Source organism: Mastigoproctus giganteus, chromosome 11 (genome assembly GCF_048544385.1).
Source record: "Mastigoproctus giganteus isolate SK-2022 chromosome 11, ASM4854438v1, whole genome shotgun sequence".
Taxonomy (NCBI): Eukaryota; Metazoa; Arthropoda; class Arachnida; order Uropygi; family Thelyphonidae; genus Mastigoproctus; species Mastigoproctus giganteus.
The window spans coordinates 140166673-140190037 of NC_143585.1; the positions used below are offsets into that span (position 1 = coordinate 140166673).

The 23365-nt window shown below is 37.5% G+C and overlaps 1 protein-coding gene across 12 annotated transcripts in view; it reads right to left on the minus strand.

Annotated features, from left to right (window-relative positions):
* The window catches only part of LOC150078475 (nuclear factor 1 X-type-like), a 798656-nt gene that overhangs the window by 457400 nt on the left and 317891 nt on the right, over positions 1-23365 (minus strand). For all 12 annotated transcript variants that reach the window (XM_090384797.1, XM_090384789.1, XM_090384790.1 and 9 more), the window contains exon 3: positions 11090-11245. In XM_090384797.1, coding sequence (XP_090240923.1) covers positions 11090-11245 — 156 coding nt within the window. The remainder of the gene's footprint in view (positions 1-11089; positions 11246-23365) is intronic.

Below are 23365 nucleotides of genomic sequence, written 5' to 3' on the forward strand. Positions count from 1 at the left end.
TTTTTCAAGAATTTTACCGAGGAAACTGGACAGAGATATTGTTCTGTAACTATTAGGATTAGAGGGATCTTTTCCAGGTTTCAAAAAAGCCAGAACTGTAGCATGGTGCCAAGAAGTGGGATAAACATTTCCCAGGAAGATTCGGTTAAAGATGGCTAGCAGCATTTGTAAGTTTTTTTTTCATCAGGGTGCTGTAACATAACATAATATATCCCATCTGGCCCAGCGGCACTGTTGCATGTTGTTCTGATGGCTTGCACAGTATTGGAGCGGCTGGTTATATGGAAGTAACAGTGAGGTTCGAAAGTTGATGTGGCTCTGTTCTGTGGTGGTCTTAGTTTTCTGAAATTCCGGAGTGTAGATGGAAGCAGCTGAGATGTGAGCAAAAGTTTTGCCTAAGGCATTTGCTATATCCAGAGGAGCAGAGACGTCTAGACCATTGCAGGAAAGAACTGGGGAAGGAACAGTTGTAAACTTCCCAGAAAGCTGCCTAATTTTCTTCCATATTAATCGTGGGTTCGTGTTTCTATTGATAGTCGATGCAAACCAAGTCCAAGAATCTTTCTTGGCTTGTCTTTGAATGAGGTGCACTTTTGCCTTTAGTTTGATGTAGTTAATAAGATTAACTGTAGTTGGAGTTCGACAAAATAAATTCCATGCTTTATTTTTTTCTTTCTTTGCTTTTGTGCATTCCTCATTCCACCAGCAGTTGAAATGCCGTCGAGTCTTGGAATTTGATAATGGAATTGAGCTCTTAGCTGCAAATAAAAGGCAGAAAGTGATATAATCGGTAACTTCATCTATGGGATGTAGTTGTATAATTTTTTGTTCAGTGTGATTGCTGACTGAAATTTGTCCCAATTAGCTTTAGAGAATTTCCATTTCCTGCAGGGTTAGTCTAATGGTGGTTGTGTAGTCATCAGATTACAAACAATTGGAAAATGATCGCTGCCCATGGGATTATCCAGAGCGGACCATTGCATGACTGAAAACAGTATCGGGGAGCAAATCAATAGGTCAATGGTAGAAGTCTGTCCATTAGGTAACTGTATATGGGTGTGCGAGCCACTATTAAGAAGAGTGAGGTTTTGTTTTTCCAGTAAAGTTTCAATCAGTCAGCCGCGTCTGTCTAATTTAGATGATCCCCATAAAGGGTGGTGGCCATTGAAACCCCCCCTAGCAGGCAGATAGGGGAGGGTAGCTGTATTAAAAGTTCTTCAAGGTCATTATAAGAGAAAGTATGATTCGGTGGGAGATAAACTGAGACTAGTGTTAAAGCAGTCTGGGTAATCAGACGCACAGCGACAGCTTCGATTTGGGTTTACAGAGTGATATGCCTAGCCGGAATCCTTGAGCTAATTAAAATAGCTACACCACCACGGGCAGAATCGGATGTATTCTGATCTCGTCTATAGATTGAGTAGTTTCTTATGGAAATGGAAATTTGAGCAGTTAAATAGGTTTCTTGCTGGCAGAAACCAACTGGAGAGTAGTGGTTAATTAAGTATTGAATGTCGTCAATGTTGCCACGAAAGCCTCTGCAATTCCATTGCAAGATGTTAGGCATTACTTGAATTTAGAAGAAGCTGTACCTGACGTGGCTGTTTTATGGCGTTCAGGCTTTGGTTTGTCTCTTTTTGAAAAGGAATGGGGTGACCGGTGTCCATATCTTCTTCTTCTTCTACAAATATTTTCAGAATTGGATCTTCTTGTTTGGATGAGTACTCTGCATCCACTGATGTATCCTGAATAATCTTTTTTGAAGGAGGACTATGATTATTTGAAGTAGTAGAAATCACTGGCGGAGGAGGAGATTTCACTGGTATCGTAAGAGGCGTATTGCTTGCTTGGTCTGAGTGCTGAAGGGGATTGGAATGTTGCTGAGAGAGGACAGCCCAAGCCCAGTCGGAGATTGATCTGTTTGATGGAACGGTAGCATCAATTTGAGTTGCTATTGTTTGATATTTTTTTGCAATATTGGCATATGTAGGTTTAGGGATAGTACAATTAATTTTCTTGCTTCCTGATAACTAACTTTATTTTCAACTTTATATTTCACAATTTTTTTCTCCGTTTGCCATCTCTCACATGTCTTAGAGCAATCAGGATGGTTACCTTTGCAGTTGGGACAGATCATTTCTTTCACCGAACAATCACTTTGAATGTGATCGGAGGATCCACAGTTGGTACAAACTGGGTTGCCTCTGCATGTCGTTTGAGAGTGGTCATACTTTTGGCATTTATAACATCTCAACGGATTGGGTATGAAAGGACAAGTGCGTAAAAGTAGATATCCTGCTTTTAATGATGAGGGTAGATTTGGACTGTTAAAGGTGAGAATTATATTTCTGGTAGGTATGAGTATATTGTCTCTTTTGACTATAATTCTTTTTACAGCGATTACATTTTGTTCCTGAAGCTCTTCTTTAATTTCTTCCTCCATAACATTCATCAGGTCTCAACTAGATATTATACCCTTTGATGTATTTAGGGTTGCATGGGGAGTTACGTTAACTGGAATACCAGCAAAATTTGTAATTTTTAGCAATTTTTCAGAATGCCTGTGGTTTAGAGTTTCAACAAGTAAGTCCCCTGATTGCAGTCTCTTAATCGTTTTGGTAGACCATGCAATACTTTCCAGGTGTTTTTGAATTAGAAAAGAGGATAGTTTACTGAGAGGCTGTTCTGATAGTGAGTGCATTATTAAGAATGCTGGTAAGTCTGTCATCGAGGGATTGGTTTTCAACCTCTTTGCTTGTGACGAATCATGTTCATGTTCGGTATCTTGCCAACAGCTTGTCGACTCTATAGATGGAAACATATTTTGTTCCATGTTGGCTCCTTTTAGCCCCTGGCAAATAAACTTTTCTGCCAAGGTTACCGGCCCTGCCACGGGGAGGCAGGAGCAGTGCCTGGTGTGACCAAGCAAAATTAGTAGGAGTTAGTCTATTAAATATGAAAAAAAGAAAGGTTACTTTCCTTCCTTGCTCTCGATCAGTACTTTTGAAAAAAGAGCTGCTATTAAATAAAAGGATTTATTAAGGAGAACGTAAAAGAGAACTAGAATTCACCTTTTAAAAATCGCAGTAGTACAGAGACAGGAAATGAGATTAGTGAGGGGACCAAAGGGTTGCTCTTACCAAGAACAACATGTTTTGCAAATTGCAATGTCTGGAGACTAGGCACCTACGAGTTGATTTAATTGAGGTGTTTAAACTGGCACATCCAAGTACCATTGCTATATGCTTTAATCTTCTCTTTATGTCTGTATACTATCATGTTCTAAATTTTTATGCCCCATGTATTATTAGGGTATTTGAGGCAGATTGGGGTATTATTTCTACATTATTTCTTCCCTCCCCTCCCTTTTTCAGCCTCAACTTATTTCTTTTCCTCCTTAGCTCCCCTCCAACTTGTATATGTAATTTGTGTATATAATTGTTCAGTCTGCTATCTGTTTGGCTAGCTGTTATTCTGCCACTATGCACCTAAATTTTGATAAATTATTTTTACATTTTTTAACTGAGGCCTATTGGTATATTATTTGGTCCTACTATTACTGGCAGTAGCAACTAGAAGTAGATAGCTTTTGCCAACTATTATTTGGATGTATTGAATGGTGCTAGCCCTTGATAATGTACCGTTCAATGTATTAAACATTATCAAGGTAATGCCAGTAATGTGACTTGGTGTCCTGACAAATGGGGATACAGTTCCGTTCTATGATGAGTGCTGTTTTAGCCTACAAACAGATTCTAGACGTTATTTCATCTGGAGACAATGAGGAATATGTTACTATCCCTCCAATGCCAGAGAAAGGGACATTTATGGTGGAGGCAGTGTTCTTGTGTGGAGCAAAATAAGGATCAACGGCTCCTTATTTTGCTCCTCTTCATATTTTTGATAGAGGTACCGTAATTGCTTGGAGGTACAGAGAACAGATCCTTGGACCCTATATGCAACTGTTTAAGGGTATGGTTAGCCCATATTTTCTTTTCATGCACTACAATGCCATTGCATATAGAGATCAAGTGGTGGAGAACTATCTTGAAACTGAAGATATCCAAAGATTGCTGCAGTCAGCATGATCACTAGACTTACATCTGATTGAACAAGTGTGGGCATGCCCTTGGGCATTGCATTGCATGCTAACAGCCAACTCCTCAGTCATTTGGTGAACTGGTGGAAGAATGGTCTGTGCTTGTGGAAAAATGGGATTTGTTGCCACAGAATCTTATAGACATCTTTATATCAAGTATGGTTTATCGCTCTCAGTCCTGTTTAGCCTTTTGATGGGATCATATCCCATACTGGCATCACGCGTTAATGGCACCAGTTTCAACGAGCTCTGCAGTGGTTTGGGGGTTAATGGGATACAAACCACTGACTTCCTTGCATACAGTCCACTGGAATTGAGCCTTCTTAACACAGTCCAGCTGGAAATGTGTTCACCTGTGGCAGAAGCAACCTCAAGAGACAGTTGATGACAGCACATTATAGGTTTCGTCTTGCTATTAGGGTCAGATAATGGTCTGTTCTGGTTGACGTAGCCCTCGGGCAATCTTGGACAGCTCTTTTTGTAATGGTTCCTGTCTCCAATGGCCCACCATCTCAAAGAATCATCTAAATGACGATGACTTGCCATCCTGGCAATGGAGATGTGGCTACCCCACTGAGAAAGCCAAAAAGAGAGCCAATTTGACTCAGTCCCACATGAGCAGTTACTTTATAAGCTGTAACAGGTTGGAATCACAGGGAAAATCCTTAGATAGATAGCTGGATGGTTCAGGGCAGGAGGCAGAGGGTTGTGATAAATAGTTATTCCTCAGATTGGGCTGATATAAGAAGTGGGGTTTCTCCAAGGATCAGTATTGGGACCACTGTTGCTTTTGATTTTCATAAATGACATCAATGAAGGGATAGAGGGTGTGATGTCTAAATTTGCAGATGATGTAAAGATTGATAGAGTAGTTAATGATCACTGCCAAGCAGAGCTCCTTCAGAGTAACCTAGATAGACTTCAGGGATGGTCAGAAAAATGGCAGCTATGCTTAAATCCAGCAAAGTGTAAGGTATTACACCTAGGGAACAGTAACCCCAAAATAACTTATACACTTGGTGGAGTTGGACTAAAGCCAGTAGTGGAGGAAAGGGACTTGGTTGTTGCTATTTGGTTTTTAGGAGCATTAGCAACTAAGGCCATATTGATCCGGGGATATGCGGTCATTCCCTGACCTTTCCGCATCCTCCGTATTTGGTGGTCACGGGCTCGAACCCCGGTCTAATCAAGAAGCATGTGCTACACACTGCTGCTCCTGCCCACTGGTTGTTGTTATTTGATTTTAGGAGCATTAGCAATTAAGGCCATATTGCTCCGGGGATTTGCGGTGGTCATTCCTTGACCTTTCCGCATCCTCCGTATTTGGTGGTCACGGGCTCGAACCCCGGTCTAATCAAGAAGTGTGTGCTATGCACTGCTGCTCCTGCCCACCTGGCTACGGAGGTGCCAAAAGGGCCTTGGGTGTTACAATACAGTCAGACATGAAATTCTCTGAGCATTGTAGATAGGTTGGAAGGCCCATGGTGTCCTATCGATGATTTATCGAACAATTGCTAGTAGACACAAGTTTTTTATAATCTCATTATATAAGGCTATTGTTAGACCGCACTTGGAATACTGTCTTTCTTTAGGTTCACACCTAAATAAATCAGAGCTTGGAGACTACACACCTTAGAGGAGACTTGACTGAGGTGTTTAAGACTCTGAGAGACATAAATAAAAAGAATGAGGACAAAATTTTCAAGGTTATAAATGATTCTAGAAGTCGGGGTCATAATTTCAAGTTACAGATGGAGATGTTTAAACTGGATGTTTAAGCAGGAAGTTTATTTTAACCAGCAAGATAAAAATTACTGGAATAAGTTACCTGCATGGGTGGTAGAGGCTGACAGTTTGGGGAAATTCAAATGTCACCTGGATAATTACCTGAGAGCAGGGAAATGCATAGGTTGTCTATTTCCTTTTCTCTTATTATTATTATTTTTTTAAATTTCTTCTTATTATTTTACTTATTTATTTTTTGGGTAGTGCAGCAGCATAAGCCAAAGGCTTCCTTGCACCATATGGCCATTGCTAATACTATTTGCATGTCAGGATGCTTATTATATCAAAAAGTTGCCTTTGCCAACGCTGTCCACAGTAAAATATTCATGAAAAATGTTTTGTTCTGTTAATTTTGTCAAGCAATGAACGCACATGCACACACACCTCAATATTCTATATTCTCTAATATCACAGTGTAGTATTATATATTATATTATATTATATTATATTATATTATATTATATTATCATTCTTAATTTTGCTCCATTTCTTGAACTATTGGTTCTACTGTTGTTTCAATTACATAAATGCTTATTACTATCTGTTTCACTTGAATACACTTTTTTTTTTTTTTTTTAAATAACTTTTTGCTCATAAAATTCTTGGAAAATCTCATTTGTAATATTTAGCAGGTCCCACTTATAAATTATGCTTTTCACAGTATTAAGAGTGGCATCAGATACTTTTATAGAAAATCCACAGCAGGTTGAAAGGTTTTACTAATGATTCTAAATGTTTCAGAGTCATTGTGTCAGCAAGTAATCTTCAGACTGAAGTTTATCTACTGCTATAGGTGTATCAGTAGCATTTTTTAAGCATTAAGAAATAAACAGTTTGCTCATTGACTAGTTTGATAGCTAATGTAAGTGAAGGAAGGATGGATGGATACTTTTGTTTAGGTTCCTTTTTAGTCATTTTGGATTCACAGAGTCAGAATGATGATGTTCAGTGTGTGATGAGTTGCATCTACCAAGCAATGGAGACAGTGTGGCCATGTTAGCTCCTTTTAGCCCTGGAGAATGTCTTTATCACTGAGGTTTCTGGTTAAAGCACAACGAGGCAAGAGTATAAGTGAAGGAGGCTCAGTTCCCTATTTCACTGAAAATTCTTTAATGGTCATTCCTGTCACAGCATCTACAACATTTTTCCTTTGACATCTACATGATGGTTCATTTTTGTTAATATTAGTATGGTCAGTATTAGTCTGGTCAGATTGTCCTTCCATTCAGACTGGAAGGACCAACTTTCATCTTCAACAATAATGCAAGTAATGAAATTTTTATAATTAAGTTAAATTTGCAGAAATAAGCACAAATTATAAGCGTTTTCTTTTTCTTCTGATGGTTATTATTAGCCATGTGGTGAAAGGAAGCCTGAGGCTTATGTTGCACCAGCCAAAAAAAAAATTTCTGAACCACCCTGAGAGAGAGAGAGAGAGAGAGAGAGAGAGAGAGAGAATAAAAGGGAATCACCAAGGAAGAGAAAAATGATGATATCCAGCTCAGGATGCAGAACAATATTAATTTCTCCACCTCCTCGGTCACAATTCACTGACAACTGTTCACTTATATGCTAGCATCTGAATGGGTGCTCGTTGATCACAATTCAAAAATACCTGAAACCTGTTGACATTGGTGTTTTCATCGGAATGTGCAGTGGATTAGCAATCAATGACCAAACCACTCAATAATCTAACCTTTGGTTGAAAACCTGGAGATTGAGTATAGAAATGATATATTTTTTTAATATGATCATAATTTTTTACTATAATCCCAGAACAAAAGTTTTACAGGAGGCAGATAGCCCTAAAAAATTTGTTGATCCCTGGTTATCACACAGTATGCCCTAGAATGCAATATACTGTCATTACACAATTTCAGTTTACTGTTAAGAAAGATGTACTATAACAGTATCATTATCTAGATGTGAATAAAGATGTCATTCAGACATTCTGAATTAAAACATCCACCTTTATTTCAATTTGGAAGAAAGGTGTACACTGATTCAAAGCTGGAGAATGGAAAGCCACAGAGGAGCTTAGGGATAAGATTAGGGGATTTTAATTTCCCAGATATTGACTGGAATTTGTGGGTTGGTCACTCGCACACTAGCAAGGCTTTTGTGGATTTATTGGATGATTGTTTTCTACATCAGCATGTTCGTGAGGCAACAAGAGGGAGCAATACTCTTGATCTGATTATCAGAAGTGATTCTTCATGCATTAAGAACCTGCAGATAAATGAACCACTAGGTGGCAGTGATCACAGTGTGTTGAAGTGGGATTTACTCAAGGAGGTAACTACCATCAGAGGTAAAGGGAAGGGTTTTTGTTTTCGTAAAGGTGACTATGATGGTCTGAGACAGTATTTAAATTCTATACAGTGGGACCAACTGATGATGTTACCAACAGCAAACTCAAAATGGGAAGCATTCAAGGAACTAATCTTGGTGGCTACCAGGCTTTACATACCAACTAAGAAATATTGTTCAAGGTTTAGGCCTAAATGGTTGTCAGATGGACTAATGAGACATGTGGCAGAGAAGAAAAATGCATGGGATACATACAAATTAATGGGTGACATGGAAGCCTATGATAGATATAAGTTGGTCTGTAACCAAGTCACAAAGGAGATTAGGCAGGCAAAGGCAGACTACGAAAAATCCTTGGCAAAGGATGCAAAGAAAAACAGAAAGGAGTTCTTTACATACTTGAACTCGAGAAGGAAAGGGATGAATCAGATTGGTCCACTGGATATTGATGGTTCAACAGTTGAGGATCCTGCTCAGGTGGCTAACAATCTAAACGAGTATTTTGCATCTACATTCACGCATGAGGAGTTATTCAGGAAGGAGAATGATGTAGGTAAAGTAAACATTGGCAGTGAGCTGGATGATTTTGTAATAACTGAGAGGAAAGTGGAGGAGAGATTGTTGAGGATAAACATAAAAAAGGCACCTGGGGTGGATGGGATCTATCCAGTTATATTAAAGGAGGCAGCAAAGGAAGTATGCAAACCCCTAGCCATAATTATGAGAGCTTCTTTGGACTCAGGGGAGGTACCCATAGACTGGAGATGTGCAAATGTAACCCCAATTCACAAAGGAGGATCAAAGGCTGACACAAGTAATTATAGACCTGTTAGTTTAACTTCTGTTCCAGGTAAATTAATGGAGGCACTGGTTAAAGAAGCACTGCAGGATCATCTAGACAAGAATTCAGTTATAGCTCAGACGCAGCATGGTTTTGTTAAGGGCAGGTCTTGCCTGACCAATTTGATTGGATACTATGATGTAGTCACAAAAGAACTGGATGCAGGGAATAACTTTGATATTATATATTTGGATCTTAGAAAGGCTTTTGATACTGTTGCACATGGAAGACTGCTGCACAAATTGGAGCAGTGTGGCATTGGAGGCAAATTGCTGCTATGGATAAGGGGATGGTTGAGTGGCAGAAGACAGAGAGTGGTAATCAATGGACACTGCTCAACGTGGACTAATGTTATTAGTGGAGTTCCTCAGGGTTCAGTGTTGGGTCCGTTGTTGTTTTCGGTGTTTATGAATGATATTGATGATGGGATATCAAGTTTAATGTCTAAGTTTGCAGATGATACAAAGGTTGGCAGGGTCGTTAAGGACACTACTGACGCTATGCTGCTGCAACAGGATCTGGAAAGGTTGAACAGATGGGCTGAGAGGTGGCAAATGAAGTTTAACATTGACAAATGTAAAGTACTACATATGGGTAACAGTAACCCCAGAGCAATGTATCAACTCTGCGGTACTACACTGACAGTGGTGGAGAATGAAAAGGACCTGGGGGTAATTGTGCAGGCAGATATGAAGTTCTCTGAGCAGTGCAGACGAGCTGCAAGAGTAGCTCATGGTGTCTTGTCAATGATATACAGGAATTTTTCTAGCAGGGATAAGGAGGTGATTATTCCCTTGTATAAGGCAATGGTTAGGCCACATCTTGAGTACTGTATACAGGTCTGGAGGCCTCATTTCAAGAAGGATGTAGAGCTGCTGTAACGGGTACAGAGAAGGGCAACAAGATTAGTAAATGGAACAAAGGGTTGCTCTTACGAAGAAAGGCTTAAGTTTTGCAAATTACAGAGTCTGGAGACTAGGCACCGGCGAGGTGATCTGATAGAGGTGTATAAGGCTTTGAATGGTTTGAGCATGCTCAATGCCAATGGGATTCTTCATCTTTCTCAGAATAATCACCTCAGAGGGCATAAATTCAAATTGAGGAAGGACGGATGTCGGATAGATGTGCGGAAATTTGCCTTTGGCCAGCGGGTGGTTGGTTGGTGGAACCGACTTCCATCACTTGTTGTTGAAGTTGATAGCCTAAACAAATTTAAAGCTCAACTGGACAGGTATTTCGAACGAACGGAGGGGTGAAATGGGAGAGGGTTTTTTTTTTTTTTTTTTGGCTGATGCTGAATAAGCTTGCTTTCTTGCATCATATGCCTCTACTAATGCTAATGCTAATGCTAAGATTGACTGCATGTGAACGTGTTGTGGCCACTCTAATATACCATTTCTCCTTCCCTTCTTCAGAAGGGAAGGGGAAATGGTATATTATAGCCCCCTAACAGCACAACCAGTAGATTACAAGGCCAAGAAAAAAACAAAGATCACAAAGAAAAGCAACCAGAGAAGATAGCTGTTGTCCTTGCTGGCAATTCCATACCAAATTAATATGAAAAGGAATTTTGTAGAAACTTGACATATGCAGTGCCTAATGTTTTCCTCCTTTCCATTAGGACAATATCCTACCTCACTCAGCAACTTCACTACTGGGACTATTCATGAAAACAAAAATGCTCTTTAACTCTTTGGTACCTATGATTTATTCATTCTGTATAACTATAATTCTACAGTTATACAGAATTACAGTTGCATTTTATATGACTGTACAACACAAAAGTAGCATTACTTTATGAATTCCTCTGAAATAGTTTTCTACTTAGAGTAGTGGATATTGAATACTGCAGAAGGAGAAGCAAGTAGAATGATATGCTATATCACTTTCATATAATTTTATTTGTTTATGAATTGCTTATTCAACTTCAAAGATTAAGTGATAACATTTTTTGAAACTTTCAGGTATACAAACTGAATGACTGACTACATCAAGATATTAGTATTTATAAAATAATTTAATGCAAAAAAATATATATAACTATTATAAATTACCTGTAACTCCTCTTTGCATCTCCTTTCTTCTTCTAAGCTCATACGTTTTTCATGTTTCTTAAAATACTTGCGTTTTGCAGCTTGCAGATTGAACCATGTGTACGAGAAGGCCTTAACGTGAGGCAAAAGAGCCTCAATAAATGGATGGAATTCATCCTAAATGGGACAAAAAAATTTCATTCTTTAACTTGATCATTTATATTGAAACTATTTCCAATTTTGAAACAGTACAGAAGAAACTAACTTACTATCCAAAGATTTCATTTGCAAAACTTAAACTCAAGTTAAAAAATAATGAAAGTTGGAATAAACATAACAAATAAATTTACAAAAAACTTCAGATTAACAAGTTTGGATTTCCTGTCCATAATTCATCTCAGTACTTATAGCACATGTACAGCTTTTAGCAACCATTCATGTTTAGAAATACCAAAATGAAATGATGAGTCATAGTATATTCAAATAAAGTAGTGTGTTCTGTATTGGCACCTCTTGATTAGCATTGCTCTAAATACTAAACAAGCTTTTAATTACTATTAATGTTTTAAATGACAATCATTATGCATAAACATTAATGTAAAACTAAGTAACTGGAAATGAGCTTGTAAAAAAGGATGAATTTAAATTATTTATAAACTAAGAATTACAGTAATTTGCAAAATGATCATTGTACTGTGAGAAACGACTGCACACTCAAATAGCATGACTGCATTACCATCTGTTTACAAATAATAGTGCAGTCAGCTCATATTTTAAGGATAAATAATTATCAAGTAGGGTAATTAAGGAAATTACAAAATCACAGCAGAAACTATGTAAAGGAAAATCAAATGAAAATACAAGTGTAAATTCATGATTGATACTAATACTTCCAACAACAGAGCATGCAGGCTGTCCTGTATGTGTGGGCACGTGATACTTAGCAGAGACAACATCCAAACTAGTGCAACATACTGTTATTCAATTTCTTACAGCAAATGCTGTTTCTCAAGCAAAAATTCACTGCCATATGGAAAAGATGTGAGTCACCAGTGTACTGGTGGGCTTGACATATAATTTCTGACATACACCCTTTACTGTGAAGAAAGTAATGCTTTGCTCATTATTTCTTCATAGTGATCAGGAAATCATTATGAATGAAGAAAAACTCCAGAGGATGGCCATTGCCCGGGATAATCTCAAACAACTATCACACATGAAATATTTCTTGACATATCAGTGTACAACACAGCTGATATATCTAAGGACTCGAATATCAGTCACGGATCTGCCTACACCATCATGTTTTTTGGAAGACTGAAAAATGATCTGGCAATATGTTGATTCCAAATGCATTACTAAGTAAAGGAATGCCATTAAATAATGGTACCAATGGTAAATCAAAAATCTTTTAATAAGCAGGGAAAAAAAAGAGGCTCAAACTATGGTAGAGATTTTTTATCCAGTTTTTGGATAAAAAAAATTAATTCTGGTTGTCATTTGATCCATCCTCCACATAATGGAAAATGGCTAATTTTAACAGGGATCAAAGTGTAGAGATTAAGCAATAAATATCAATTAATACACTGCTACACCACAATTGCCTTTGTTAACAGTATCATGTTCCAGAACTTTTAAAAGTCCTTTAGTTCACAAGCACTATTGCTCTCATTTCTCAGAATAATTTGAAAGGACCTCTCATAGTGACCATTTTTGCAACTATTTTTGTTTATTAGTTGGCTACACCTCACATATGCTTTCCAAAAAACAAAAATAAATAATAAATAAAAATTATATGACTCTATATGTGCAAGTTTTTGTTTTTGTTTTTTTTTATGAAAACCAAAAACACAAAAGGTATCAAAACCTGCAATACTTAGTACTGTGCATGGGTTGAAGGAAATGGGAGAGTGGGGAATAACAGAAACTTTGCTCTGGAGAATAAACATGGGTTTCACAACTTCAAGCCTCCAATAAGCAAAGTGGTGGTATTGCACCAGTTGATGAGAGTCATCTACCACCTTGCTGTTAGTAAGTATTAGTATTATATTATTCCAGGATTATTCCTTCATCCAGTACATGCACTGGATGAAGGAGATGGGGTGGGGGGGATGCCAGAAACTTTCCTCTGAGTTTCACCACTTCAAGCTCCCAATAAGCAAAGTAGTGGTATTGCACTGGTTGATGAGAGTCATCTACCATCTAGATTGGTTGGTTTGTTTGTCATTTTTCAGTATTTTTCTGGTGCATCAGCTTCTATGGCTATAACGCACCAAAACTTATATTTTATGGATTATTCTCTAATGTATTTTATTATGATTATATTAAATTATAATAATTTATAAGTTTCAGGAACTGGAAAACTTCTGATATATTGGGTCTATCTGTTAATACTGCTTGTAATGAAGTAATTGCTTTTTTAAGGAATGTCAAATTACATTTAAGGATTTAAATGTAATTTGACATTTTAATGTAAAGTTAGGGCAGTCAAGTAGGATATGTTGGACTGTTAGTATTGTTTGAAAGTCAGAGCATTGAGGTGGAGATTTAGCTTGGAGCAAGTAGGAAACATTGGTGTGTCCTATTCTTAATCCGATTAGTATGACTTCTTGTCTTTTAGGCCTTATACTAGTTTTCCATTGTTGTAACAGTGGTTTTATCCGAAATAATTTGTTACAGGCTTGCTCCTGCCATATTTGTTGCCACTGTTTCTTGCTGCTATTTCAGATTGTAATTTTATAGTCTAGATATGGTATTTTTATCGTTTGGTTTATTGGGCTTTCTGCTTGATCTGTCAGTTCATTACTGTCTATGTCCGGGAACCCAACAGAAATTTATGTTTTGTTTTGCTACTTCCACCTTAATGCTCTGACTATCAAAACAATACTAACAGTTCAACATATCCTATTTGACTGTCCTAACTTTACATGAGAACGTCAAATTACATTTAAATTCTTGAAAAAATCCATTGTTAGCATATTTTGGATTTGACATATAGTCAGATGGTTATTTCTGGTGTTGTTCTTTAAGGCTTGCAGGGCATTGAATGAATCTGTGAAAATTAAACTGCTGGGGATGTTGGTTGTTATATGGTTCATGGTTAGTTGTATAGCCTCCAGTTCTGACGTATAAATGCTGCACTCAGTTTGGAGTAGTTGGGAGATGATGGTATTTGGGACGTTGGCTGCAATTCCTACTTTGGTTTCTGTTTTGGAACCATCTGTGTATATTAGCAGAATTGCAATTGAATTGCAATTTTGGTCTCTGTAGGCTGTGTGTAATTGCTGGAAATTTTGTTAGAGAAACAGAGGAGGTAGAAATTCTTGTTCCAATTATACATATGGAGACCACATATTGTTTGAATGGTATCTCAAAGTGGATATGGAACTTCAGGAGAAATTGCTATCTGACTGAGATTTAAATTATGTTGATGGATTAGGTCTCTTAAATATAGAGTGTTCAGGAGGAATAGTAAATATTTTGGGAGGTTATAGTATCAATTATTATGAGTAAAAAAAGTTCATATAAACATGTGTCCAATTCTCAATGGATACAGAGATACAGCCGTTTGAAACTGGGATGCACAACTCCCTGAATCAGATGTGACCAAGACGCAGTTATAACCTGACATTGTTTGGTGTTAGATAAGTGTTGTTAAGGATGCCGCACATCTTCACACATACTGAATATGCTGATATGGTGTTGGTCTATGGTTTTTGTGGTGGAATTGCTATTGCTGCTTAGAGAACACTGTCAATGGTTTCCTAAATGCAGAATACCGGATTCAAGAGAGTTTACTAGCATTTACACCAAACTGCGTGAGACTGGTACAGTTCCAGTGCTCATATTTCTTCTGAACGTGCACATGAACAAAATGTGGATGAAATAGAACACATTCTTCAGTTGGTAGAATGTAGACCTATCAGCACATGAAGAATTTCTACGAGTATCGGTGTTCCACAGACAAGAGTATGGCAAACATTATGTGAGCACAGCTTGTACACATTTCACATACAGCAGGTGCAACACCTTCAACCAGGAGACAACGCCCAGCAATTGGAATTTTGTCAGAGGGTCAATGCTAATCACCGATTAATACATTTCAGTGATGAAGCTACTTTCACCCATGACAGTATCAACAACACCTGTAACTCTCATAGGTGGTCAGATGAAAATCCACATGCCACTGTAGAAACAAATTTTCTACATTGCTTCTCTGTAAACATGTGGTGCAGTATCATCGACAATCAGTTGATTGGGCCTGTTATGTTACAAAATCGTCTTACAGGGCCCATTTACCTAGAATTTCTGTTCCCTTGGCTACAAGGATTGGTATGTACTTTCAGCATGACTGAGCTCCTGCACATTATACCTGTCTGGTGATACAATATCTAAATCAAACTTTCCCCGAGCGATAGATTGGCCGCGGTAGTCCTATTCATTGGCCACCAAGGTCTCCAGACCTCACTCTGTTAGATTTTTGTTTGTGGGAATGGATCAAAAGCATGGTATACAAAGAAAAGGTGAATACAAGAGACGAATTGCTTGCTTGCATTCTGGATACTGCTACTGCTGCCCTCATAAAGGAACGCCAAGACAACCTCAAAGAACGTCGTATTACCACAAGAGTTGCAAAGCGTATTGAGGTTGGTGGTGGGATTTTCAAACATTTATTGTGAACTGTAAAAAATTTGTCAATTATTTGTGTTTTGTATCATTCAAAAAGTCAATAAATACAAACTATATCATTTATCATTCTTTAATACCTCTTATAATGGCTTTGTGCACGCCAGTTTCAAACAGGCTGTATCTCTGTATCCATTGAGAATTGGACCCATGTTTATATGAACTTTTTTACTCAGAATAATCGATACTATAACCTCCCAAAATATTTAGTATTCCTTCTGAATCACCCTGTATATGCCTGCTGGTTTGTTTGCATTTGGATGAGCTCTATATATTTTTTCTAAACTTGGTTTGTGTAGGATTATCCATATCGGGTGGTCAGGTATTGATTTTATCTTTGCAGCATAGTATAACAGCAAATTTTGTCTCCGGAGTTGTAGTAGTGGTTCATAAGCCTCTGCATATAGGCTCTGGACTTGTGATGTGCGACATGCTCCTAACATTGTATGAAAAGTGCTGTGATGCACTGGATCTAGCCATTCCAGGGCACTTGGTTTGGCTGAGTTGTACACAGTGGCTCCATAATCTAATTGAGATCTTATGAGGGCTCTGTATAATTGCAATAAAATACCTATCTGCACCCTATGTCATTGCAAATAAGACTTTCAAAATGTTTACTTTCTTGAGGCAGTTTGTTCTTAGTTGTTTATGTTCTAAAAAAGTTAGTTTTTTATGAAGAATAAGTCCAAGAAATTTTTTGGTTGGCTTGATTGGGATTAACTATCCATTAAGTTTTAATTGCGAATCTAAATGAAGGTTTCTTTTTCTACAGTGCATGCCTATTGTTCTTTGTGTGGAGATTGTGAAACCACTTTCCTGAGCCCAACTACTGATCTTGTTTATTGCACCTTGTAATTGGCATTCTATTGTTCTCATGTTTTTGGATTAGAAAGAGATACTGAAATCTACATAAAGAGCTGTATTTATGGTAGATGGTATCTGTTGGGTCATCAAGTTTATTTTTATTGCAAACAGGGTGGCACTGAGGACTGATTCCTGGGTACTTCTTGTAGGAAGACTTTTGAGAATAAAGCTTGTATTTGTACTTGGAAGGTTCAGTGCTATAAAAAGTTCTGGATGAAAATACAGAGATTTCCTCTTAGCTTTAAGTTATATATGTCCCAGAGAATGCCATAGAGCCAGGATGTACCATACGCTTTTCTGATATCGAAACATATCATGACTAAATGTTTTTTTCTAATGAAAGTATTTCGTATGCTGCTTTCTATTTTAATTAGGAGGTTGATCTATGTTTCCTGAAGCCACATTGTACTGGGCACAAAAGGTTAAGGTTTTCTAGGTGCCACATAAGTCTTGCATTTATGATCTTTTCCATTCATTTTCCTAGGCAGCTGGTGAGTGCTATTGGATGATAGCTGTTCAGATTAGTAGGATCTTCGGCACATTTTGGGGAAGTGAGGACAAAAGAATGATGCCACCATGTTAGAAACCTTATGCTCCATATAAATTGTGTTGTATAAAAGTAGTAGAGATTGTAATGATTCTTCACTGAGTTTCTTTATCATCATATAATTGATGCCATCTGAACCTTCTGCACTCTTATGTTTGTGACCTTATGGAGTTCTGTTATGGTTAGTGGATGGTTATATTATTCTACATATTTTGTGGAGAAATTTAAATTATATTTTTCTCAATGAATTGGCTAAGGTAAAGAAAGCCAACACGAGAAACATTAGATAATTTATGCGAAAAATTAGTTTCTCGACACCAGACTCTAACACTGCTCGCTCAGTAAACAGACTTTATTATCGGTCTTAAGAAACAGACGGTGTTATCAGTCTGGAGCCGAAATCGAGAAGGATATATCGATTGACAGGTAGGCGTGGCAAATGATGAAATGATTGGTGGTGGCACGACAGACAACAAGCTACTGTGTAGTCATTGGCTAGCAATTACAATGTATATTTATGAGTAAAGTGCATAATAGTTTTGTGATGAACGGTAAAGAGGTAATAGCAGCAATGAATCTTTTAAAGATGGAAGAAATTTGTAAGGAAAATAAAACGGTTGATTTTTTGATGAAAACTAAATTAATAAAAGTTTCGTTCCGTTCATTTTTTTGTTCTTCATTGTTTTTTTCTCATTATTAAAAGCAGATTTTTGGAGTTCACGAGTGTTTTTACTATATTGTTGATTTAGGTTTGGTTACGAAAAAAGATAAAGGTTTCTTTTTTTTTTTTTTTTCGTTATATTTCACAGCCTGACCATAAATGGTAAGTTAGGAAATAATAGATGAGGTTTCCTTATATTTCGTGACCTAACCGTAAACGTTAGGTTAGGAAATAATAGGAAAAGAAAGAAAGATTCTTTATATATATATAAAGAATGTCTTTAAAAATAAAAGTACAGTAATAAAAAATTAATATTTTGTTAATAAACAATTTATGTACTAGTCCATTCATGTTTGTTATTTGGTTTTTAGGAACATTAGCAACTAAGGCCATATAGCTCTGGGGATATGCGGAGGTCATTCCCTGACCTTTTCGCATCCTCCGTATTTAGTGGTCACAGGCTCGAATCCTGGTCTAATCAAGAAGCGTGTGCCACTGCTGCTCCTGCCCACCTGGCTATGGAGGCACCAGTCCATCCATGATTCTAAAGAAAAAAGGTTAGGTTACCCCCTCCATTTCAGGAAGGGTTCACAAGCTCCCATGGAATTCAAGTGGAGATAACCTGACCTTTTTCACCATTAGGGCATATTATTGAACAAGAAAATAAAAATAGTCATAAAAAAATTTATTTTTTTATGAATGTATTTCTAAATATGACTGTGATTCTAAAGAAAAAAGGTTAGGTTACTCCCTCCACTTTGGGAGGAGTTCAAGCTCCTGTGGGATTCAAGTGGAGGTAACCTGACCTTTTTTCAACATTATGGAAAGCGTTCATTAGGGCAAGTTACCATTAGTGCTTCTGAGTACTACTAAAGTGATACTAAACCGATGTTATCATGTGTTGTGTTCAGGCACCAATCAGCACATCATTTGCCACACCTACCTGTCAATCAATATATCGTTCTCGACTTCAGCTCCAGATCGATAAATGCTCACTCTGTTTACCGAGCGAGCAGTGCTAGAGTGCCATATCAGGAAACTAATTTTCCGCGTAAGTTATCCGACGTTTCTCATCATTCTTGTGTTGGCTTTCTTTACCTTCGCCGCTATTTCTTTTTAATCAGCTATATCCTGCCCTTGCTAACTGGATGTACTAAATATTATTATCTATTGCTCATTTTTCTTATTTTATCCCTAACTGTTTTAGTATTTATAGTTCATCTTGCATGCTCGTCTGACATATCTTGCCCTTGCTCTAATTTTTTTAAAATGTATTAGATTGTCTGTGGTAGGATTTTTGCAAAAAATATTCCGTGGTACATAAGTAAACTGTGTCATTTGAAGGTAATAAAGAACTCAAACCTAGGATAGCTTAAGGTTATTTCCAATTTGGAAATATGTACATGATGGAATTGAACGTTTCATGGTATTTTTGGTATCAACAAGAATGAGTCAAGTTTTTGTGACCTAAATTACCTTTTTTTGATAGTGATATTGCAAAGACAGCCAATAAGTTTTATTATTTTTATTTACTTATATAAAATTAACCTTGAACAAAATTCCTTGAATTGGATCTGGGTTTAATGTACTAAAAATTTTTTTATAAATTTAATTCTTCTAGAATTTTTAAGAATTTCATAATAATAACCCTTAGTTACTATCTATAATAATCCTTAGTTACTTAAGTCTTTGCAATAACTTAAGTGGTAAGAAAGTCAAACAAAATGTTTGACTTCATAATGTCCATATTTCCAAATTGGAAATAAACAAAATTAAACCAATGTATATTTGAATGCTATATTATCTTCAAATGAATACTATTTTGCATATATATATATAAAATTCATTTTTCTTTTATATAAACGGGTTAAGATTACTTTTGTCAGTAGTGTGGCTTTGCACTGGAATGCTCATGTCTGTTCTATTTTTGATTTTCGCTACATCAGGACCACCGCTGTTCAATTCCCTGCATTGGTGGTTCAATCTGAAGCTCGGTGTGGCAGACTGATCTTTGGATCGATTCTCCTTTGCGGCGATTTGTCTAGCATTCGAAATGCAGCGATTCCCTGACCATTATTGGCCTTGTGGTCCTCTGTCGAGATGGGGCATAATGGTCAGTCTATTTTTATTTTTGTTTACTTTTGTTTTATTGTAGTGGCTTATATCTCTGTTTGGTGATATTTCACATAAATTTGGACCTGGTGCCCATCAGAGGGAGCACCGTTAAATTTCTATTTAATTGGCTTTTAAATTTCAAAGAATTATTATTCATACATTTTCTAAATTAATTTGGAGTTTCTGCTGCAATATTTTTACTCTTGTTACCCCTCTATTCCCTCCCTGCTTGATTTGAATTAAATTAGATTTAATTTCGCCTTTTTCACTCTGGTCTTGCCCGTACAAATAATGTATGAGCAAGATCAGACCAAAAAAATAAAATAAAATAATGCCCCACTGCTGGCATTATTTTATTTTTATTTTAATCCTTATTCTAATTTATATAGTTATATTTCAAGCATCATGTAGAGGAATATGCTTTTTGCTGTCTCTGATGTATGTTGTACCCTCCTTTTTATTTTATGATATATTCTGTTTCCAACTATTTCAACATTATTTAAATATTTGTATAATTATATATATATGAACACGAGGAATTTTTTAGAAATAAGCATGCTAGAAGCAAGTAGAATTCTGGTGGGGGGCTGAATGATTTTGTGATAACTGTGATGAAAGTGGAGGGCAAATTGTTGAGCTAAATGTAAAATATGCACATGGTGTGGATGGAATCCATCCAGCTAAAGGAGGCAGCAAAGGAGTTAAGCAAATGCAAATCTTTAGCCATGATTATGAAAGTATCTTTGGGTTCATGGGAGGTCTGTATGGACTAGAGATGCGCAAATATATCCCCCAATTTACAAAGGAGGATCAAAAAGTGACATCACCCTTTGATCTAACAGGGTGACATCAGTCTGTTAGCTTGACTTCTGCTAACGAGAAAATAATGGAGTCCCTGATTAAAGAAGAAATGCACCATCTCAACAGGATTGCAGTTATACTGCTGTTGCAGCATGGATTTGTTAATGGATGATCTTGTCTGACCAGGTCTGCTTGGATAGTATGACACAGTAACAAAGGAACTGGATGTAAAAAATAATTAACAATATCAAATATTTATTTTTCAGAAAAGCCTTTGTACTGTTGGACATAAAAGACTGTTATACAAATTGGAGCAGGTGAAACAGATGTCTACAACAGATATTAAGGGCAAGATTCTGCATGGAGAGAGAGAGAGAGAGAGAGAGAGAGAGAGAGAGAGAGAGAGAGAGAGAGAGAGAGAGAGAGAGGTTATCAATGGACACTACTCTTCTTGGACTAATGCTATTAGCAGAGTCCCCTCAAAGTTCAGTGCAGAGCCTGTCGTTCTTGTTTGCTGTATTTATTAATGATATTTATGACTGTATTATCAGGCTTAATATCCAAGTTTGCAGATGATATGAAGGCTGGCAGGGTAGTTAGCATTAGCATTAGTAGAGGCATATGATGCAAGAAAGCAAGCTTATTCAGCATCAGCCAAAAAAAAAAAAAAAACACACACCACTCCCATTTCACCCCTCCGTTCGTTCGAAATACCTGTCCAGTTGAGCTTTAAATTTGTTTAGGCTATCAACTTCAACAACAAGTGATGGAAGTCGGTTCCACCAACCAACCACCCGCTGGCCAAAGGCAAATTTCCGCACATCTATCCGACATCCGTCCTTCCTCAATTTGAATTTATGCCCTCTGAGGTGATTATTCTGAGCAAGATGAAGAATCCCATTGGCATTGAGCATGCTCAAACCATTCAAAGCCTTATACACCTCTATCAGATCATCACCTCGCCGGTGCCTAGTCTCCAGACTCTGTAATTTGCAAAATTTAAGCCTTTCTTCGTAAGAGCACCCCTTTGTTCCATTCACCAATCTTGTTTCCCTTCTCTGTACCCGTTCCAACAGCTCTACATCCTTCTTGAAATGAGGCCTCCAGACCTGTATACAGTACTCAAGATGTGGCCTAACCATTGCCTTATACAAGGGAATAATCACCTCCTTATCCCTGCTAGAAAAATTCCTGTATATCATTGACAAGACACCATGAGCTACTCTTGCAGCTCGTAGTTAATCACAATAATCAGGGTATGCTGCTACAACAAGATCTAGAAAAATTAGGCAGATTGGCTGATTGTGGAAATTGAAGTTAAATATTGACAAATGCAAGGTACTTCATATCGGGAGCAGAAATCCCTGATTAATGTGCCAGCTGTGTGGTACCAAACTCAGGGAAGTGGTGAATGAAAAAGACATTGGGGTAATTGTGCAGTCAGATATGAATTTCTCTGAGAGTGCAGAAAGGCTGCCAGGACAGCTTGTGGGGTTTTGTCAATAATATACATGAATCTTTCTAGCAGGAATAAGGAGGTGATTATTAGCATAGGCATTTGATGCAAGAAAGCAAGCTTATGCAGCATCAGCCAAAAAAAAAAATTATAATAATAATAAAATAAATAAATAAATAAAAAATAACCACTTCCACTTCACCCCTCTGTTCATTCAAAATACCTGTCCAGCTGAGCCTTAAACTTATTTAGGCTATCAACTTCCACGACAAGGGATGGAAGTCTGTTCCACCAACCAACCACCCGCTGGCTAAAGGCAAATTTCCTCATGTCTATCCTACATCTGTCTTTTCTCAATTTGAATTTATGCCCTATCAGGTGATTATTCTGAGCAAGAGGAAGAATCCCATCAGCATTGAGCATGCTCAAACCATTCAAGGCTTTATACACCTCTATCAGATCACCTTGCTGGTGCCTAGTCTCCAGAAACTGTAATTTGCAAAACTTAAGCCTTTCTTCGTAAGAGCACCCCTTTGTTCCATTCACCAATCTTGTTTCCCTTCTCTGTACTCGTTCCAGAATCTCTACATCCTTCTTGAAATGAGGCCTCCAGACCTGTATACAGTACTCTAGGTGTGGCCTGACCATTGCCTTATACAAGGGAATAATCACCTCTTTATCCCTGCTAGAAAAATTCCTATATATCATCGACAATACACCATGAGCTACTCTTGAAGCCCGTCTGCACTGCTCAGAGAACTTCATATCTGCCTGCACAACCACCCCCAGGTCCCTTTCATTCTCTACCACTGTCAGTGTAGTACCACAGAGTTGATACATTGCTCTGGGGTTGCTGTTTCCCATATGTAGTACTTTACATTTGTCAATGTTAAACTTCATTTGCCACCTCTCAGCCCATCTGCTCAACCTTTCCAGATCCTGTTGCAGCAGCATAGTGTCAGTAGTGTCCTTGACAACCCTGCCAACCTTCGTATCGTCTGCAAACTTGGACATTAAGCTTGATATACCATCATCAATATCATTTATAAATACAGAAAACAATAATGGACCCAATACTGAACTCTGAGGGACTCCACTAATAACATTAGTCCATGATGAGCAGTGTCCACTGATTACCATTCTCTGTCTTCTCCCCCTCAACCACCC